At 37.4% G+C, this 20,316-nt stretch overlaps 1 protein-coding gene across 1 annotated transcript in view; it reads left to right on the top strand.

The window, feature by feature from the left end:
- Nucleotides 1–20,087, top strand: part of DAD1 (defender against cell death 1) — a 44,811-nt gene extending 24,724 nt beyond the window's left edge. The window contains exons 2-3 of the mRNA XM_069097793.1: nucleotides 4,622–4,793; nucleotides 19,838–20,087. Of these exons, the coding sequence (XP_068953894.1) occupies nucleotides 4,622–4,752 (131 nt within the window). The 3' untranslated portion in view covers nucleotides 4,753–4,793; nucleotides 19,838–20,087. The remainder of the gene's footprint in view (nucleotides 1–4,621; nucleotides 4,794–19,837) is intronic.
- The last annotated feature ends 229 nt before the right edge of the window (nucleotides 20,088–20,316 follow it).

Genomic DNA, 20,316 nt, shown 5'->3' with positions numbered 1-20,316 from the left:
TTTTTGTTGTATGTGTGTATATTTGTGAGAGACTTAGGTCATAGGATCATAGTCCCAAGGGGGGTAACTGCTTGTTCATGGTCATATAGCTAGTGTCAGAGGTGTGACATGAGACATGTAGAGGTTTAAATGATTTTCACACAGTTACATCGCTAGTTTTAAAAGTGGGACTTCAAATAAGGTATTTGTTTCAGTTTCAACTCTCCTCACCCAGGGATGCCAAAAACTGTTGGGGGTTTCATGATTTGTTGTGGTGGAACTGTCTCAAAGGATTCAGAGTCAGACCACCTCTTATCCAAGTATAGGCATTTATTGAGATTGATGCTTCTCATGAAGTGGGCTAAGTTCCAAGAGGAACCATCAACTTCAGAGAGAGCAAGATGGATTTTTGAAGGCAAAGATGCAATTACAATAGAAATCATGACTATTAAAAAGGCAGGAGGGTTTTGTTAAGGGGATTAGGTAATAAGGGAGGGGTCCCAGCCACAAGTGAACTGCACACGTGATTACCCACAGTGCATGCAGAAAAACCCATGGTGGGGTACATATGGATTATAATAATATTAGAATAAGCCTTTCTATGTCATAAGTTCACTCTGGGTCAGTTCTTTATTATTATTGCACAGGTGCCTACTTAGAGAAAGTCTCTTCTATTTTGGGGTCCACATCCTGCTTGGACATCCCTGGTGGTCATGTTTTCTGATTGGCTGACTGTTGTGGTCCTTTCTGAGACTAGGTGCATGTGGTTGTTAAGTGCTGTTTCTGTGGGAAATATGAGGAATGGATTTGGGGGCAGTAGCTAGCTAGAGGCAGTGGCTGGAATCCCTTCATATGGACACACTTGCTATTCTGTGAGAAATATGAATTCATGTGCATATCTATTATTCTAGTGAGCAGTTAGACATATATGAAGAAGTTAAGATATTGAGTGTTGGGGAGGGACTGGGTGGCTAGGTAGGTACAGTGGGCCTGCTTATTCGGTGGGGCCTATAAGAAAGTTAGAATATCAGGGCTGGGAGCAGCTTTATTAGGATTCTATCATTTCTGCCACCAAATCTAGCAGTCTATCCATTAGGCTACACTGTCTTTGTTGAATTCTATTTTTTTAAGGTGTTTATTTGTTTTTAGTTTTAACATTAACTTCCATAAATTTTAAATTTTCTCTCCTCCCTCCCTCCCTCCGATAGCATGTGATCTGATATAGGTGCTACATATACATTCTGATTAAACATTTTCACAGTCATGTTATATAGAAGAATTATAACAGATGGGAGAAACCATGAGAAAAAAAAAACAAAAAAAAGAAAACATTCTGCTTTGCTCTGCATTTAGATGTCATAGTTCTTTCTCTGGGTGTGGATGGGCATTTTCCATCATAAATCCTTTGTAATTGTTTTAGGTCCTTGCATTCCTGAGAAGAAGGTCTAAGTCTATCAAAATAAGTGGCTGTTACTGTGTACAGTATTCTCCTGGTTCTGCTCACTGCACTCAGCATCAGTTCATATAAGTCTTTCCAGGTTTTCCTGAAGTCATTTCTTACAGCACAATAGTATTCCATTACATTCATATACCACAACTTATTCAGCTGTTCCCTAATTGATGGGCATACCCTCAATTTCCATGAACTCTAGTTTTTAAAAATTTTTTTCTTCACTGTCATTTCCCAATGCCTCCTTTCCCTTTCCTCCCCCACCCCAGTCCCCTTAGAAGTCTTCCTTCTTCACAGATAAATAGGATCACTTAGGCAAAAAGAAGCCAATGCTTTGACCATGCCTGAAAATGTATAGCTTATTCCTCACCTGTGGTCCCTTTCACTCAGTGAGGAGAACAAAGAACCTTGAGATTATTTCCAAACCTTTGCAGGAAGATCTGCGTGTTTGATGCTTCTTTGTTCTCCAGTGGCTCCAGCCCCTTCTTCCTAGAAGGCATGTCCTTCCTCATCAGGGATGCTCTGTCAGGAATTTAAAATCCTCACACTGTGTCTTCAACCAACCTGTCTTCCAAGGCTTACTGAACATTGCTCCCTTTCCTTCACTCTTCATTTCAATCCCATTGATCTTTTTCTGTTCCCACACTTTCCTCACAATTCTGCCCTCATTCATAAGTTATCTCATAAGAATGGAATGTTTGGCCTTCTTAACTTTGTTCCTTAGAATCCTTACTTTCCTTCCAAGCCCAGATTAAGTAGTCTGATTTTTTCTGATTTTAAGTGCTTCTCCCAAGAAATTTACCTTATCTTGATTTATTTGTATATATTTATATATGTGCCTCCTTGAGGACAGAAGGACAATTTCCATTTTGATTTTGTATCCCCAGGTTCCAGCACAGTTCCTGGCACAAAACAGCTACTTAATACTTGATTGATTTTTATGTGAGGGACTTGGGAGGCTAGACTGACCTAGATTTAACTTCATGAACACTGATATTTTTAGGATTATAGATTTAGAGCTAGTAGGGGCTTTAGGAATTGTTCAGTCTGGTCTCCTTATTTTATAGTTTAGGAAACTGAGGTCCAGAGAGATTGTGATTTGCTCAGAGTCATATAATTAGCAGAACTGGGATTTGAATACAGGTTTTTTTTTTTTTCTTTTTTTGGAGGGGGGAGGGCAGGGCAATTGGGATTAAGTGATTTGCCCAAGGTCACATATTAGTGTGTTAAGTGTCTGGGGCTGGATTTGAACTCAGGTTCTCCTTACTCCAGGGCTGGTGCTCTATTCACTGTCACCTAGCCGCCCCTGAGTCCATGTTTTCACTGTGACTTTTTGCACTTTTGATTTATAGAGGTGGAAAATACTTTTGAGATTTAGTTTAAACTCCTGATTTTTATAGATGAGGAAACTGAAGCCTAGAGAGGTCAAGCAACTTAACCAACATAACACAAATGATATAATGGAAGAGACAGGACTAGAATTCAGATCTTAACAATTTCTAGCCAAGTGTTTTCCAACTGCACCTGTACCTCTAAAATTTTAATTAAATTTATTTTGTTGTTTAAGGAATGAAAGGCTTATTTTCTCTCCCACCTCTTTCCCCTGCCCCTGTTTTAAAACAAAACAAAAATCTTGTAGCAACTTTGTAGTCAGTTCCTTCATTGGTTGTGTCCACCAGTGTATGTCTCAGGCTGCATCCTAAGTACCTCACCCCTCTGTCAAGTAGCTTGTTTCATCATTGGTCCTCTGAAATTGTTGTTGGTCTTTTTATTGATCAAAGTTCCTAAGACTTTCAAAGTTTTTCTCTCCCCCCCCCCATTATTGTTGTTCTTGTATAAATTATTCTTCTGCTTCTGCTCACTTCATTCTGCATCAGTTGCTACAGATTTTCCAGGTCTGTTGGAAACCATTCATTTCATTGTTTCTTACCTTGTAACAACATTCCATTACATTCACATACCATAATTTGTTCAGTCATTCCCCAGTTGATGACTACTCCCTTAGTTTCCATTTCATTGTGCTATGAAAAGCTGCTATAAATATTTTTGTATATAAAGGTGTTTTTTCCTCTTTCTTTGGTCTCTTCAGGGTATAGGCCTAGTAGTGATATCTGTAGGTATGTTAAATCCATTTCATTTTGGAGCTCATAGATGGGACGACAATAGGTCCCTGGCCAAGCTCCACTTAATGGCTTTGTTTTGCTGCCAGGCTCAGAGTGAATGTCAGTAGTAACTGTTTCTCTTTGGAACAGCAACCCTGAGGGTCTTCCCCTCCCAGGTTTTTTTTTTTTTAATTAAAGGGGCCATGTCTTTACTCACTTCTTAAAGAGGCCTATTTACTGAATGAGTGTTAACTCACTCAAAAACAGAACCTGAAGAGGCCTTAGCCTAAAAGGGCTAGGGTCTCCCATTGCATCCTGGGCTACCTCTAGCTGTCCTGATGAATATCTGACCACTGGACATAGATGGCCTTGGAGAAGAAAATGAGGCTGTTGACCTTGCACAGCCCTCCCTCACTCACATCAGAGTCAACTGCAAGTCAGGTCATCATTTCCCTGATGTGATTTTTTTGAAAATGAAGGACAAACACATACAGTTTAGTGACTTTGAGCATGGTTCCATGTTGTTATCCAGAATGGCCACATCATTTTAAACACACCAACCATTAATTAATGTGCCTGTTTCCCCATAAGCCCTTCCAAACATTTATTATTTTCTTATTTGTCTCTGACAGTCTGATGGGTGTGAGGTAGAACTGGAAAAGATATTTTAATTTGCATTTCTCTGATATTAGTGATTTGGACCATTTTTCATATGGTTATTGATAGCTTGGATTTCTTTCTGTGAAAATGCCTATATACTGTGACCATTTATCAGCAGGATAGAATAGCTTTTATTCTAATGTATTTGATTTAATTCTTTATATTATCTTGGAAATAATACCTTTATTAGAGAAACTTGCTTGAATTTTTTTTCTTTAGTTTACTCTCTCACCTAATTTTAGCTTCATTGGTTTGATATAAATTGTTTTTCTTGTTTCTGTTTTCTTTGCCCTGTCTTTCAAAGAAAGATAGAAATTTACATTAGGAAATGTGAGAGTTCTCCATGACTTTTTATGTACCTCTAACTCTGTTTTAGTTCAATTGTTTTTGTGTATTTTGACAATAATGTCTCATTTTCTCTCCTTTACAGTCTGTCTGAGGATACAGATCAACCCACAGAACAAGGGAGATTTCCAGGGCATCTCTCCAGAACGAGCTTTTGCTGACTTCCTCTTTGCTAGCACCATCCTGCACCTTGTTGTCATGAACTTTGTTGGCTGAATCCTTCCTATTCACTGAAACAAGGAGAAATAAAGAACAATGTAAGTAAGCATTGTTAGGGTTTTTTCAAGTCCTGATACTAATTGATAAAATACTTGTCTGTAGAAATTTTCACTGACTTGTAAAATCCCTTGTTAGACCCATCTTTTTTTATATATATACTTGTAAAACCTCAGGAAATTTACTTTACCTTTGCTGTAGAATGATAGGTTGGACAAGATTATCCAAGATCACTTCTAGCTATAAATTCTAGGATCCTATTATTGTTAACCTCTATCCTTTTCTATGCTATCTATACTAGTAAGATAATAGAAAATTATTTGCCTATAAAATATATATTTTCAATGAAAATATAATGTAAATATGTCCTTTAGGTTTGCTGCCCAAGTTTCTTTGATTTTGACCTGATTCCTTGTAGGTTCTTGGCATATGACCACTTGGTGTAATATTTATGAATATCTTCAAATTTGGGTGGAAGGTGGATTTGACTAACCTATGGTGGGATCATAGAGAAACACAGCATCTTAAAGCCATGAGCTACTTTAGAGATCACTAGTCTAACCCCCTTCATTTTACAGCTAGGAGGTAGTTCATCTTAGTGGACCAGATAGTTTGTCCAAACCCACTTATCTGGCAGAGATAGAATTAGAACCTTAGTCACAGTTGGAACTTAATGAAGTAAATATAAAGTGAGGGTGTTCATACCTTAAACTTGGAAACTAGGGAAGCATTGGGCAGGTGGGGATGTAGGAAAATATTTTGCAAAATTATATTAGAGAGCTAGTTGAATTTCTTTCTTTTTTTTTTTGGAGGGGCAGTTAGGGTTAACTGACTTGTCTAAGGTCACATGGCTAGTAAGTGTTAAGTGTCTGAGGCTGGATTTGAACTCAGATTCTCCTGACTCCAAGGCCAGTGCTCTATTGACTTCTGCCACCTAGCTGCCCCAAATTTCTTTATTATGTAGACACTAATCTTTCCTTAATACTGACACAGTGTCATACCAGAAAAGAATTAACAGCACAATTTTAATTTTATTTATGTTATTATTATTGTTATCGTTTTTATTTTTTGGAAAGATATAATACCCTTTTCTTCAGGTACATAGTCACCTTAAATTTTGTATGGTTTAGTATTTATATGGCTTAGAATATAAGGTGTCCTAAAAGTCTTAGTGCAGTTCGGAGCTTTAATAGTTTTAATTTTAGTAGCTTTAAATGGCACTAAAACTTTTATGATACTGTAGAGCCTGGCATTTTAGTTGAATTCATTTAACTGAAGGAGAAAAGAATAGTTATGAAGTAAATTGATGCATTGGCGATTAATCTGAAAACTAACTATTGGGGTATGTGATTCTTAAGTAGCAAGATCTTGAGAAGAACAAAATCTTTTTGTTTCTAAGTCTAGAAGCTTTTGAGGCAGACTTCTAGGAATGTTTATAATGAATGGACTTAGAGTAAAATGGAATTTTAAATTAGTTCTTTAGGTAGGTAAATTAACAAACTTTTTCCTTTGGAATTGTTTATTACATTTGGAGAATGAAGAAAACAGATGACTTAGAGTGATATGTGAATGACTGGCTCTTTTGCTTTTCTAATTTTGTCTTAAAAACTTTCTTAAAATATAGATGCTTCAATAGATTTTTTTTTGCTTTCTGACTTTGCCTAAAGAGTAAAATTGGTTTACCTACTATAAGTCGAAAATTAAATGTTTTGCTCTATTTAATGTGAAGTTTAGACACTTAAAAGTCTATTATGTAAGATTGATGTGTAGAACTTATATACATGAAGTCTCAATGTATATAAAATCATTGATTTAACATTCTGATTTAGTTTAAAAATGGTATTTTAAAAATTTAGTATGGTGATTTTGATGCAGAATTTCTTATCTGTAAGGATTTTCCAGATGTTTCACAGGCTTTGTAGCTTTCTAAGTCAACAATAAATCAATTTGCTAACTGATTGAGCACCTACTTTATGCAAGCATAGATAATATTATGTCTTAACATGCCTATTATTAGCCATACTGTGGCTTATACTTTGACCTAACAGTGGCAATACTTTGATTCACCATGTGAATAAATTTATATTAACAGAAATAGGGCATTACCTTATAAAAAATGATGATATGCATGACACGTAGTAGGCATTTAATAAATACTTGTTAATTGATTTTTTTTTCCTAATTTTGGGAAGAGCTTTTGTTTCCCCTTCCTTTTTATTTCCCTTGTGGCCTGAAGACTGTTAGAGACAACGCTCTCTAGCACAGTCCTGTACTCTTTTTATCTAGCATCGCCCCCCCCCCCAAAAAAACTATGTTAAATTTTTGTTATTCACATATTATATGTAACCATAGTTTTGGCCCCTGGGCAGCATACAAGAACCCGGAGTACTATCAGCTGTGGAAGCCTCTTTGAATACATTTAAAAGGGACAGAATAATATTGACATCTTTACACTAGCAAACAACCCAGACAGCTGTATGAAGCCCTGACATAAGCTGTGCTGGATGGCACATTGTTTGGTGATATCTGACCTGAATCAGATCTTCTTTTTGTAGCTGTCGTGGTGTATGATCAAGACAAGGGCAGAGAAAGCATGGCAGAAATATTCTCAAAGCCCAAGATACAGACTCATGGGAAATTATTTCTTAGGACTGGCTTTATTGGAGGAGGCATCTGCTGCAGGGAACTTAATATTTCGAAATTAGGACAGTAGGAGACAAAAAAGCAGGCTCAGTAGAAACACCATACTACAGACCAGATCAACAGCTTGGGGCCACCAGTTTTGTTTGAAATTGTTTGTCCATGATACAGCAGAGTCCATCAACTCTAGATTGATCTATAAAATCATTCCGTAGGTAAGTAAGCTGTTTATTGAAAACCTACCAGAAATTATCAAGGGATTTTTCACAAGGGCTTTCAGTTCACCTTCTATACTGCTCCACTTCCATTTTATTCACACTTACTTTGATCTTTCTAATACCATAACTCAGGTCTATGTGCAAACACATCCATAATATGGTTTCCAAATGAGTTTGTGTAATTTATACCAGTCTAGTAAGTAGAAAACAAAAAGTTTGGGCATCCTTCACAGATAAAAATTAAGTTTGGTAATTGTGTGGGAGAAGGGTACTTAAACACTTGTATACCCATGACATTCTGACTTTGCCAGAACCTGTGATTACGTGAAATGAGAATCTAATTTGAATGGGAAAAAAATCAAAAGACAATTGGAATTATGTAACAAAATAATAATAATAAAAGCTTAGATTTATATAGTGTTTTAAAAGTACTGTTCCTACGTTATTTTGAATATAAGTTCATTTCTAAGCACCTACAACTATATTCCAGGCACTGTCCTGGGTGTGAAAGATATAAATACAAAGAAAGAATCAATCCCTGCCTTTAAGAAGTTTACATTCTATTAAAGGAGATAGCATGTTGGCATATTAAAACAAGATTGGGAGGGAGGGCACTTTTTTTTTTTAAGCAATCGGGGTTAAGTAACTTGCTCAAGGTTACACGGGCAGTTATTTCTGGGTGTGGTGCCAAGTATCTGAGCCCAGATTTGATCCCCAGGTCATCCTGACACTGGGGAAAAGATCATAGAGTTAACTAGAAATAAAAAGGAAGTGAGGTTGCTAAGTGATCCTTGGCAAAAGGAGAATCTGGAGGTGGAAGTGACAGGTAAGGAATATTTTAGTTTCCTCTCCAATACCATTGTATTAAGGGGTATGAATGAAGGTACATTTGGGGTTGGAGCAGATGACTAGGAATACAGTGTCATCTGGGAAAAGTTAGGATTCAGGATTCTTATGAGAAAACAACATCCAGAATGAAAGGAAGTTTTTTCCGCCATTAAAGAAAGAGCATTCCAGAGGGCATAGTAGAAATGGTCAGAAGAATTGGTGTGAGATGTGGATAGCATATTATTGAGGAAGAAGATGGGAATGATAACTGGAGGCAGGAGTTGGGTATAGTTGACTCCAGAGAACTAATTAAGTAATCCAGAGATAGAGTGAAAGTGGTGGGAGCTTGCTAGTCATAGAGGTAGTAGTGGGTGCAACCCTGTGAATTAGAGTCATTTTAAAAATACTATAGGAGGTACCTGTGTTTAGGTACTGTAGGTACAGTGATTCTTTTTCAGGATGCATCGTAACAAAGTTTTTTAAAAATTATTTTTATTTTTTGGAGGGGGGAAGGCAAGGCAATTGGAGTTAAGAGACTTGCCCAAGGTCACACAGCTAGTAAGTATGTCAAGTGTATAAGGCTGGATTTGAACTCAGGTCCTCCTGACGCCTGGGCTGGTGCTCTATTCACTGTGCCACCTAGCTACCTCATATAACAATGTTTTAATTGTAGGATTCAGTTGCAGTACGTTTTACCCCTTCATTATAAGACTTTCCTATCTACATGGAGTTTATTCTAGTAGGGAAATTAAAATATTAATAGTAGTTCTTTTTTTAAAAAAAATTATTTATTTTTGGTTTTCAACATTCATTTCCACAAGATTTTGAGTTATAAATTTTTCTTCCTGAGGCTCCCCTACCCCCCACCCCCAAATAGCAAGCCTACTGAATACCCCTTCCTCCAATCTATTCTCTCTTATATCCTCTCCCATCCCACCTCAACTTAATAGTAGGGCAATATATATTTCTATACCCCAGTGCCTGTATATCTTATTTCCCAGTTGCATGTAACATGCATTAACATTTGTTTTTTTGAAACTTTGAGTTCCAGAGTTTTTCTCTTCCCTTCTCACCCACCCCCACTGGGTAGACAAGCAATTCAGCATAGGTTGTACCTGTGTAGTTACGTAAAACATTTCCATAGTAGTTATATTGTGAAAAACTAACTATATTTTGCTCCATCCTATCCCACCTCCCACTTTTTCTATTTTCTACTTTAATCCTGTCCTTTTTCAAAAGTGTTTGCTTCTAACTACCCTCTCTCCCAATCTGCCCTCCCTTTTATCACCTCCCCTCTTATCCCCTTCCCCCTACTTTCCTGTAAGGTGAGATACCCAATTGAGTGTTGTATGTTATTCCCTTCTTAAGCCAAACTTAGTGAGAGTAAGGTTGACCCCATTCCCTTTCACCTTCCTGCTCTTCCCCTCTAGTGTAAGTGTTCTCTTGCCTCTTTTATGAGATAATTTACCCTATTCTATCTTTCCTTTTCTCCTTCTCCCAATATATTCCTTTCTCACCTCTTAATTTTATTTTTAAGATATCATTCCTTCATATTCAACCCATCCTGTGCCCTTTGTCTATGTATACATATACACACATACTCACTTTTTTTTTTTTTGCTTTTTGGAGGTACATTTTGAAGGTACATTTGGGGTTGGAGCAGATGACTAGGAATACAGTGTCATCTGGGAAAAGTCAGGATTCAGGATTCTTATGAGAAAACAACATTCAGAATGAAAGGAAGTTTTTTTTCACTTAACAGTTGGGGTTAAGTGACTTGCCCAAGGTCACACTGCTAGTTTTGTGGTTGTGTGTCTGTTTTTGTCTGAGGCTGGATTTGAACTCAGGTCCTCCTGACTCCAGGGCCGGTATTCTATTCACTGGCCCACCTAGCCGCCCCTACACTCACATATTTATACACACATACACCCTTCTATACATAAATATGTATGTATGTATACATATATACATATATATTCATTTCAACTTTCCCCATATTGAGAAAAGTCTCATGAGTTATAATTATCATTTTTCCATATAGGAATATAAATAGTTCAATTTTAATAAGTTCCTCATGATTTCTTTTTCTTGTTTACCTTCTCATGCTTCTCTTGCTTCTTATAATTGAAAGTGAAATTTTCTGTTCAACTCTGTTTTTTTCATCAAGAATGGCTCTGTTTCATTGAATGACCATATTTTCCCCTGAAGTATTGTACTCAGTTTTGCTGGGTAGGTGATTCTTGGTTTTAATCCTAGATCTTTTGACCTCCGGAATATCACTTTCCATGCTCTTCGATCCCTTAATGTAGAAACTGCCACGTCTTATGTTATCCTGATTGTGTTTCCACAATAGTAAAATTGTTCTTTCCTGGCTGCTTGTAATATTTTCTTCTTGACCTGGGAACTCTGGAATTTGGCTATAATATTCCTAGGAGTTTTCTTTTTGGGATCTTTTTTCAAGAGGCGATTGGTGAATTCTTTCAATTTCTATTTTACCCTCTGGTTCTAAAATATCAAGGCAATTTTCCTTGAGAATTTTTTTTAATTTTATGTTTATTTTTAGTTTACATCACTCATTTATACAAGATTTTTAGTTACAAATTTTCTCCCCATCTTTCCCCTGTCCGCCACCTCAAAACAGTGATCTCACTGTATACCCCCTCCCCCAATCTGCTCTCTCCTATATCCTCCCCCATCCCCATCCGACTTTCTGGTGGGGAAAGATGGATCTCCATCCCCCAAGTGCCTGTATATCTTATTTCCCAGTTGCACGTAAAAACAGCAACAACAATATATTTTTAAACATTTGATTTTAAAACTTTGAATTCCAGATTCTTTCCCTTCCTCCTTCGTCACCCACCCTTACTGGGAAGATAAGCAGTTCAATATAGGTTGTACATGTGAAGCTATGCAAAACATTTCCATAGTGGATATATTGGAAAAGACTGACTATATTTCCCTCCTTCCTATCCCACCTCCCACTTGTTCTATTTACTACTTTGACCCTGTCCCTTTTCAAAAGTGTGTGCTCCTAAATACCCTCCCCCCAACCTGCCCTCCCCTCCATCATCCCCCCTCTCATCCCCTTCCCTGCTACTCTCCTGTAGGATGAGATACCCTATTTACTGTGTATGTCATTCCCTCCTTAAGCCAAATTCAATGAGAGTAAGGTTGACCTATTCCCTTTTGCCTTCCTATTCTTCCCCTCCATTGTAACCATTTTCCCTTGCCTCTTCTATATGAGATAGTTTACCCCATTCTGTCTCTCCTCATCTTCTCTCATTATATTCCTCTCTCACCTCTCAATTTCACTTTTTAAGTCTCATCCCTTCCTATTAAATTGATCCTGTGCTCTCTGTCTATGTATACCTGTACACATATATACACACACTCACATATGTATTCATATGCCCATATACCCTCCTGTATAGACACACACACATATATATATATATATATATACGTATGTACACACACACATACATACACACATTTATATTCCCTTCAACTATCCTCATACTGAGAAATGTCTTATGAGTTACAATGATTGTTTTTCCATGTAGGAATGTAAATAATTCAACTTTGATAAGTTCCTTATGATTTCTTTTCTTTGTTTACCTTCTCATGCTTTTTTTGCTTCTTGTATCTGAATGTCAGATTTTCTATTCAACTGTTTTTTTCATCAAGAAAGCTTGAAAGTTCTCTGTTTCACTGAATGACCATATTTTCCCCTGAAACATTATACTTAGTTTTGCTGGGTAGGCGATGCTTGGTTTTAATCCCAGCTCCTTTGACCTCTGGAATATCATATTCCAAGCCCTTTGATCCCTCAGTATAGAAGCTGCCAGGTCCTGTGTTATCCTGATTGTGTTTCCACAATATTAAAATTGTTTCTTCTTGGCTGCTTGTAATATTTCCTCCTTTATCTAGGAGCTGCGGAACCTGGCTATAGCATTCCTAGAAGTTTTCTTTTTGGGATCTTTCTCAAGAGGTGATTGCTGAATTATTTCAACCTCTATTTTGCCCTCTGGTTCTACAACACCGGGACAGTTTTCCTTGAGAATTTCTTGAAGGATGATTTCTAGGTTCTTTTTTTTTTTTTATCATGGCTTTCAGGAAGTCCAATAATTTTTAAATTCTCTCTCCTGGATCTATTCTCCAGGTTAGTGGTTTTTCCAATGAGATATTTCACATTGCCTTCTATTTTTTCATTTGTTTGGATCTGTTTAATAGTATCTTGAATCGTAAAGTTACTAGCTTCCATTTGCTCCAATCTAATTTTGAAGGAATTATTCTCTTCAATGAGTTTTTAAAATTCCTTTTCCATCTGGCAAATTCAGCTTTTTTAAGGCATTCTTCTCCTCGTTGGTTTTTTGGATCTCTTTTACCATTTTAAGTTAGTCTACTTTTTAAAGTGTTATTTTCTTCAGTGTATTTTTGGGTCTCCCTTATCAGGCTTTTGACTCACCTTTCATGATTTTCTTGCATCATTCTCATTTCTCTTCCCAGTTTTTCCTCCACTTCTCTTACTTGATTTCCAAAATCCTTGAGCTCCTTCCTCCATGGCCTGTGACCAGTTCATATTTTTCTTGGAAGCTTTTGATACAGGAGTTCTGACTTCATTGTCCTCCTCCAGTTCCATGCTTTGATCCTTTTTGTCCCCCAAAAAGTATTGCATGGTCTGATTGTGCTTCCTCATCTTGCCAATTACCTGACTTTTGAGCTGTTTGCCACAGTAGAACTCTGCTTACAAAATGGAGAGAGCTTTGTCCCAAATTGCTGGGGGTTTTGCAGATGCTGGAGATATTAATTGGGTGCCCTCTCTACAGCCCCCACAAGCTCTGACTCACTGGCCACTCCCCTCAGGACCACCATCCAAGACCTTGATCCAGATCCAGGCAGGTCAAAGCAAGAGCTGCTACCCTCTGAATGGTTGCTTGGTCCCCTTGTGTTCTGCAGCCCAGGAGCTCTGAAAGCAGCTACGCGGCACTGCCTCCACTGCTTCTTCCCTTGGGGGGTAGGGGACAGACCAGAGTTCCCGACTGACCTTTTATTTTCTCTTTTACGTTTATGGGTTGAGGAGTCTGGAAACTGCCACAGATGCTGGTTCACTCTCCTGGGGCCGGAGCCAGGGCTCACTGGGGACTGCTCTGGGCTCCCAGTGCACTGTGATAGACCCTTCCTGTCGGCCTGCCAGGCTGCCTTTGGTGGGAGATTTGTTTCTCTCCATCTCTTTGTGGGTTCTGTACCTTTAAAATTTGTTTAGTCATTGTTTTACAGGTATTGGAGATGATTGAAGCTGGAGCCCACACCAAGTTTGTACTTTTACTCCACCATCTTGGCTCTAGTAGTTCTAATAATCATAGTTTACATTTACATCATACTTTGCAACTTACTACATACTTTAATGATTCTATGAGGTAGGTAGCAAAAAGCATTTTTTCAATTAAAGGAGAATTGGAGAGAATACCAATAGAAGTTTACATTTTTATAATTATTTAAGGTTTAGAAAGACCCTTTACCTGTATTGCCTTATTTAATGTATATAACAACATTGTGGTAGTGGGGGGGAGGTGAGGAGAAGGGAATGTAAAATATTATTTTCATTTACTGATGAGAAAATATTTAGAAAAATTGTAAATCTGAGTTGGAAGGATTTCCAGGTCCATTTAGTCCTGTAAATCTGTATCTGAATAAGAATCCTCTCTAAGAAATTCCTAACAAATGTTAATCTACCTTTAGCTTGCAGGCCTCTAGAGATGTAGAATCACAACTTCCTGAGGTCTAGCTATTCATTTCTGTATAATTTTTTCTCAGGTCCAGTCAAAATTTGCCCATTCTCTTTCTCTGTTATCCCTGGATCTGCCCCTCCACACTAAGAAAAATTAGTCTAGTCCTTCTTCCACATAATAGTCCTCCAAATACTTTTATACATCTGTTAAGTCTTAACCTGTTCTCTTCTTCAGACTAAACATCCTTAGTTTCATAAACTTATCCTTATATGGTAAGGTCTCAAGTTAATTTTAGTTCAGTAAACATTTATCAAGTAACTGTTATGTGTTCGGTGCTGGGGATATCAAGGCAAAAGGAAGTCCTTGATCTTGGAAACTTATGTGTTCCCTGGGGTTGGAGAAGGGTGAGGCCTCATCATCCTGACTGGTGTTTCCGAGTGCTCTTCTTTTTCTTGGTGTCCTAAAAGGTGGTGGCTGAAGCCAAACATAGGCATGGTCTGACCCACAGTTAGGCCTGACCCTTCTCTTGTTTTGGATACTCTTTAAGGTCCCTTAGAATTCTCAGTTTATGTTCTTATGATCCTGTGACTGTTCTGCTAGGAACAGCCCTCTGGTATATTCCTATATATTTTCCTTTTTAAGTTGTGATCACTTTAACAATAAAAATATGCTAAACATAAAGTTATCAGTATCAGCTTGTCAGTCATTCACTCTTTACCTCCTTCTGATGTCCTAAAAGGTGATGGCTAAAGCTAAACATAGGCATGGTCTGACCCACGGTTAGGCCTGACCCTTCTCTTGTTTAGGATACTCTGCCTTTCTTAAAGTAGCCTAAGAGAACATTGGCCTTTTGGCTGTTGTGCCTGAATGGCAGTCCACTAAAAACCTCGGATCTTATGTGAAGTATTGTCTAGCCAGATTTCCTCCACCTGGTACTTGATATATATCTTTTTCTTTTGGGAGTTTATTTGAAAATTACTAATAAAACAAAACAATAGGATTCTTTCTCTCAATTTGGCTCAGCTTCTAGCTAGAAGAAAGCTTGGTACATACAGGGTTATAAACCCTGATTCTTTTCCTATCTCAACTTCTGATTTCTGTGATCGTACATTCTCACATATATAAGAATATTTTTAAAAGATATTTTTAAATTTACAGTGCATAACTGCTGCCCAGGAGAAGGGCTGGCTGCAGAAAATGAGCTGAACACCTACTGCTGTCAGCTTTTTTGAGTTCACCAGTGAGATACAATAATCTAGAAGTTATACATGAGTGGGAATGGGCTGCTATTCTTTATACTCTTCTGCCATCTAGTGGCATCTTCATTTCATATTGCTGTGATGTGCAAGAACTTGAAGTAGGGCAAGAAATGAGGCATTTTGGTCAACAAAAACTGTTTCCTTCTAGTCAAGGGAGGGCAGCAGAGATGCAAGAGCCTTTAAGTGAAAACAAAGTTGCCTTATCCACACGTGGGCAGTGTAGAGTAAAGAGCAAGAAAGGAGTTGTTTTTCTAAATAACTCTTCAGCTTCACATTTCCTTAGAAGTAGAACAATTATAGCATGTCTGGGCCACAGAGCAGGTTTTGTAACTTTTTTTGTGTCATTTATCCCTTATTAGACTCTTTTAAATGCAAAAATATATAGAATAGCCAAAAAAAAACCAACCCCAAAACAAAAAACAACCAAATTCCTGAACCCAGAGCCCACAGAGTCTTTAGAGAGCTGGGTGGTGCCCCAGAGACCTTCAGGTCTAGCGTCTGGTAGTGTTACCTCTTTCCTTTATTTCTGTGATGAGATCCAAGAGCACATTTTGTGTTCTGGACTGAATTGCCATAACGTTTTACTACCACTACCCATAAATTGGGCATTAGCCCAATAAGCATTAATGCTGGTAATAGAATATTAGAATGAAATAACTGGTGCTCTCACAGAGGTTATATTCATATTTAATCTATACAATATCAAAGAATACCCCTAATACATACAGTTGGCAAAGAACTTTACATGTTATCTCATCTGAGTTTCACAACAGCCCCATGAAGAAGTCAGTACTACAGATCTTATTATCCCAGTTTTTTTAGATGATGAGGAAATTGAGGCTCAGAGGGTAACTGACTAGAACAGTAGGTCATATAAGTAAGTAGCAGTGGTAAAATTTGAACCCAGCCCTTCCAGATGCCCAGCTCTCTGACTACAGTATTACTTGTATTTTGTAAAATGACATTTAGGAGTATACCATAGTATTTCTTTCCCCACATGGCTTCTACCTATGTAAGAGATGAAGTTAATTCCTTACTTGTCTTCATTACTAAATATTCCTGATATGATTTAGAATAATTAGTAAGAAAGTATTTTCTCCTCTTTGCTACTGAAAACTCTGTCCTCTGATTATAGTATAACATAAAGCTTTTGTATTAGAGATTTGTAAAAGAATTTGGCATGTATATTTAATTATATATTTGTACATGAATGTCACCACCTGTGCGATCTTGACCTTTCTGGATCTGAGTTTCCTCATCTTTGAAATGAAAGGGTTGAATTAGATGGTCTGAGGTTCCTTTCAACTCTATGCTTCTATGATTGTTATTTTGACTTTCTGTGTCCATTTTGCTACCTGTAGAGTTGGTGACGTTTTTGACGTTTCAGGGTCTATGGGGTGAAATGCAAAATGTTTTGGCTGAAAAGAATTACATAATGGAAGACCCATTGATTTGAGAGGCAGTGTGACGTAATGTAAAGATCGCTTGCCACTGTTGAAAATAATTGGCTGTGTGACCTTGAAGAGGTTCACTTAATTTTTCTGGATCTCTGTTTCTTCATCTCTAAAATGAGAGGACTAGACAGGTGATCTCCAAGTTAGCTTTAGCTATAACAATTTTATTCTAATGTAAGTTTTACCATTGTGTTTGATGTTTGCTTTCTCTACTGTGTTTCTCATTGTTTGAAGGATGCTTGCTTTTTTAATAAGTTATTTAGTCTCATTCATACTTTTTACTTATATTCCTATGTTCCAGTGACTCCCTCATTAAAACTGGACAAAAATAAAGGAGCAGTTTTGCAGCATAGGGATTTCTATCTTACGTGTACATTATATATACATATACACATAGGTATATAACAAATGATGCATTGGTGATTCTTTGTGACAAATACCTGTTTCATATTAATTTTGAGGATTCCTTTCATCAAAGACGAATGAAAAACTATAGTCATTCATTTTAGCTTTATAAGGTAGATGGCAAACATTAGGCTTGTTATTCTTTTATAAATGGCAAAACTGAGGTCATAGAAACATATGATTTAGGACTGGAAGGGATCGTGCTGTCCAATTCCTTTATTTTACATTTGAGCAAGTTGAGGCTCAAAGAGGTTAAATTATTTTTTCATATTGACCAGTTTTGCTTTTATTTTTGCAATTTATTTTTATTGATGAATAAAAACCTCATTGGATGGTTGAAAACCTCATTCTGGCAAATTTTAAAGGAGATCCAGCTTTGTGAGAATTTGTTTGGTAATACTCTCCATCCAGAGCTCACTATTCAAAAGAATAAAAGTTCCAAATAGAAATGAGTTTGTGAAGCCTTGTATTATGTGTGTTCAGAAATTAATTCCTTATACATTGTCATAGATTGCTCTAAGCTTATTAAAAGACTGATCTAATCACTGATTTTTTTTTCCTCTACAGGTAACTCCTATTTTGTATTTTTTCAGCATTAGGGGAGGGAAATTATATCCGTCAGGCTCCCAACTTGTCATTCTCCTTCTCTTGTGCTATTAAGATGAATTCATCTTTATTGGCTTAACTTTTCAAAGGTTGTCACCACCTCTGCTTTCATGGCATCACCCTGGAAAATGTTTTTTTCCTAAAAAAGGAAATGGCAGGAGCTTTATTCAGTTCTCAGAAAATTGTCATCAAGGAGATTCTTTGTCCCCTGAGTCAGTTTTGCCTTTGTGGGCCACATTGAAACATGCTATTCAGCAAGGGACATTTCTTACCACCTCCTGTCACTGAATGTAGGATATTTTATAGAACTTCATTTTGATGAATGAGAAACTCACTATGTGTTCTAAAACTGTATTTTTATTCTATTCCTCTATATTTGTTGAGTATTTTTCCTTTGATCCTGTTAACTAGCACTTCTGGGGAATGGGGAAATGGCCAATATTGGTGAATTTACATTCAATAAACATTTATTAGTCTTGGGTTCAGTTTGCATTGGATGGGACATAACTTTGAAAAGTTGAGTGGGGCTAGTTGTTAAGATTATTGTGTGCTCATTCATTCATTCATTCATTCATTCATTCATTCATTCTTGGAGGGGGGAAGGTGGGGCAATTGGGGTCAAGTGACTTGCCCAAGGTCACATGGCTAGTTTTTGTGTTAAGTGTCTGAGGCCATATTTGAACTCAAGTCCTCCTGATTCCAGGGCTGGTGCTCTATTCACTGCATCACCTAGCCACCCCACGATTATTGTGTGTTTAAATTAGGATGTTGATAACACCATCTGGTGCAAAGATTGTGTGGGTAATACCTTCATGCTACTCCCCTTCTTCTGATTTTTCCCTGTCTTCTCTCACAGGAGTGTTCCACACTTGTATTTTAATAAAAACTATTATTGGTGACTTGATTAAAAAGAAACACAATCAAGAAAGTGACCCTGTAGATCCACTAATCCTATATATAAGATCAGGTGGTCTTCTTTTCCCTTCTAAGATTCTTAGCTTTTTACTCAGGACAGCAGAGCTCTCAACTACATGTGAGACCCCCAACAACCTAGTAGCCTTCAGATCCCTTCTGGTCCCATCACTCCAACAGCCTTTTCACTTTTGGTATATGCTTCTTTTTTTGCATCCTTTTTATCCCCTCAAACAAAACACCCTTATTTTATATGTTCACACACACACACACACACACTCGTCCTTTCTGTATATTGACAACTTTGTGAACTCTTTCCTTTGGATTTGCTGCTTCACTTTATTCTTTTTGCTAACCCCAAATCTAGAATGGAAGGAAAAGTGCTGTGCTTAAGAATTTGAAATTGTAGGAATGGAAAAGGCTTAAGGGATTACCTAACACTTCTAATTAATACTAGAGGAAACTGAGGCCTACAATTTAACTGGTGGCACAGTGGATAGAGTACTGGACTTGGAGTCAGGAAGACCTGAGTTCAAATCCTGCCTCTGATACATTGCTATGTGACCCCTGATCAAGTCACCTAATCTCTTTAGCTACTGTTTCATTAGTAAAATGGGGATAATAACACCTGACTCACTTGGGTTGTTGTAAGGATCAGATTAGACAATATATTTAAAGTAAATCACTTTGGGCATGCATAGCTAGTTTACTTACTGGTAAAGCCAGCATTGAAACCTCTGTCTCCTGATTGGTAATCTGTGGCTTCCCCTTCGGTAAGTAGGGCTTCCTTGCATTTAGGATTCGGGTCTTTGGAGGTTCTTTTTGGTACCTTCCTTTCCTGCAAACCTGCTTCTATGTGCCAGTGGAAGCACTTTTATATCTACTGCCCATAATGCAAATGAGAGGGCTTGTCTTTCATCTTTTGGGGATTTTGAGTTTAGGGTAGGAATTTGGTAGATCATCTGTAGCCTCTGATAGATTTTTAAAAGATATTGGATGTCTATTTACCTACATTCTCTTAACTTTTTCAGGTTTTCACTTCATGATTTCTTGGATAGAAATGACATCAACTTGAAGACAAGCATATTTTCATACATCAGACTTAAACCTTACTGCAGACATCATTTTATTTTGAAGTTGGAGGTGGGAAATACAGGGAAGATTCTGTGCTATTCTTCCTCTGAAGTACTTTGTAATGATCATTTAACACCATGACCTCTGCCATCCCCTCACTGTAATAACTTGTTTGCCTTTCAAATAAAGTGCTTCTTGTTAGTGCTCCGTGGGCTTTGTGTTTTGATTTTATTTTAATCTGATATTGGAATCCTTTGCTTTATATGATTCCCACAGCAAAGCCTTTAGAGGCTGACAATATGCAGTGAATAATGAGCCTATCATAACCTTCTGGTTTTCATTAAATGCAATTGAAATTGGTAAAAGGCTGTACTGGCGTCCTTGGAAAACTGAAATCTTTTGTCATCTTTGAGAAGACAGTCCCTTAATAATTCCT

This window comes from Petaurus breviceps, unplaced genomic scaffold (assembly GCF_028583685.1).
Source record: "Petaurus breviceps papuanus isolate PSGF00001 unplaced genomic scaffold, PetGlider_PUasm1.0 37, whole genome shotgun sequence".
NCBI lineage: Eukaryota > Metazoa > Chordata > Mammalia > Diprotodontia > Petauridae > Petaurus > Petaurus breviceps.
The sequence above is the reverse complement of the archived record's forward strand: the minus strand, read 5'-3'. Positions and strand labels throughout refer to the sequence as shown.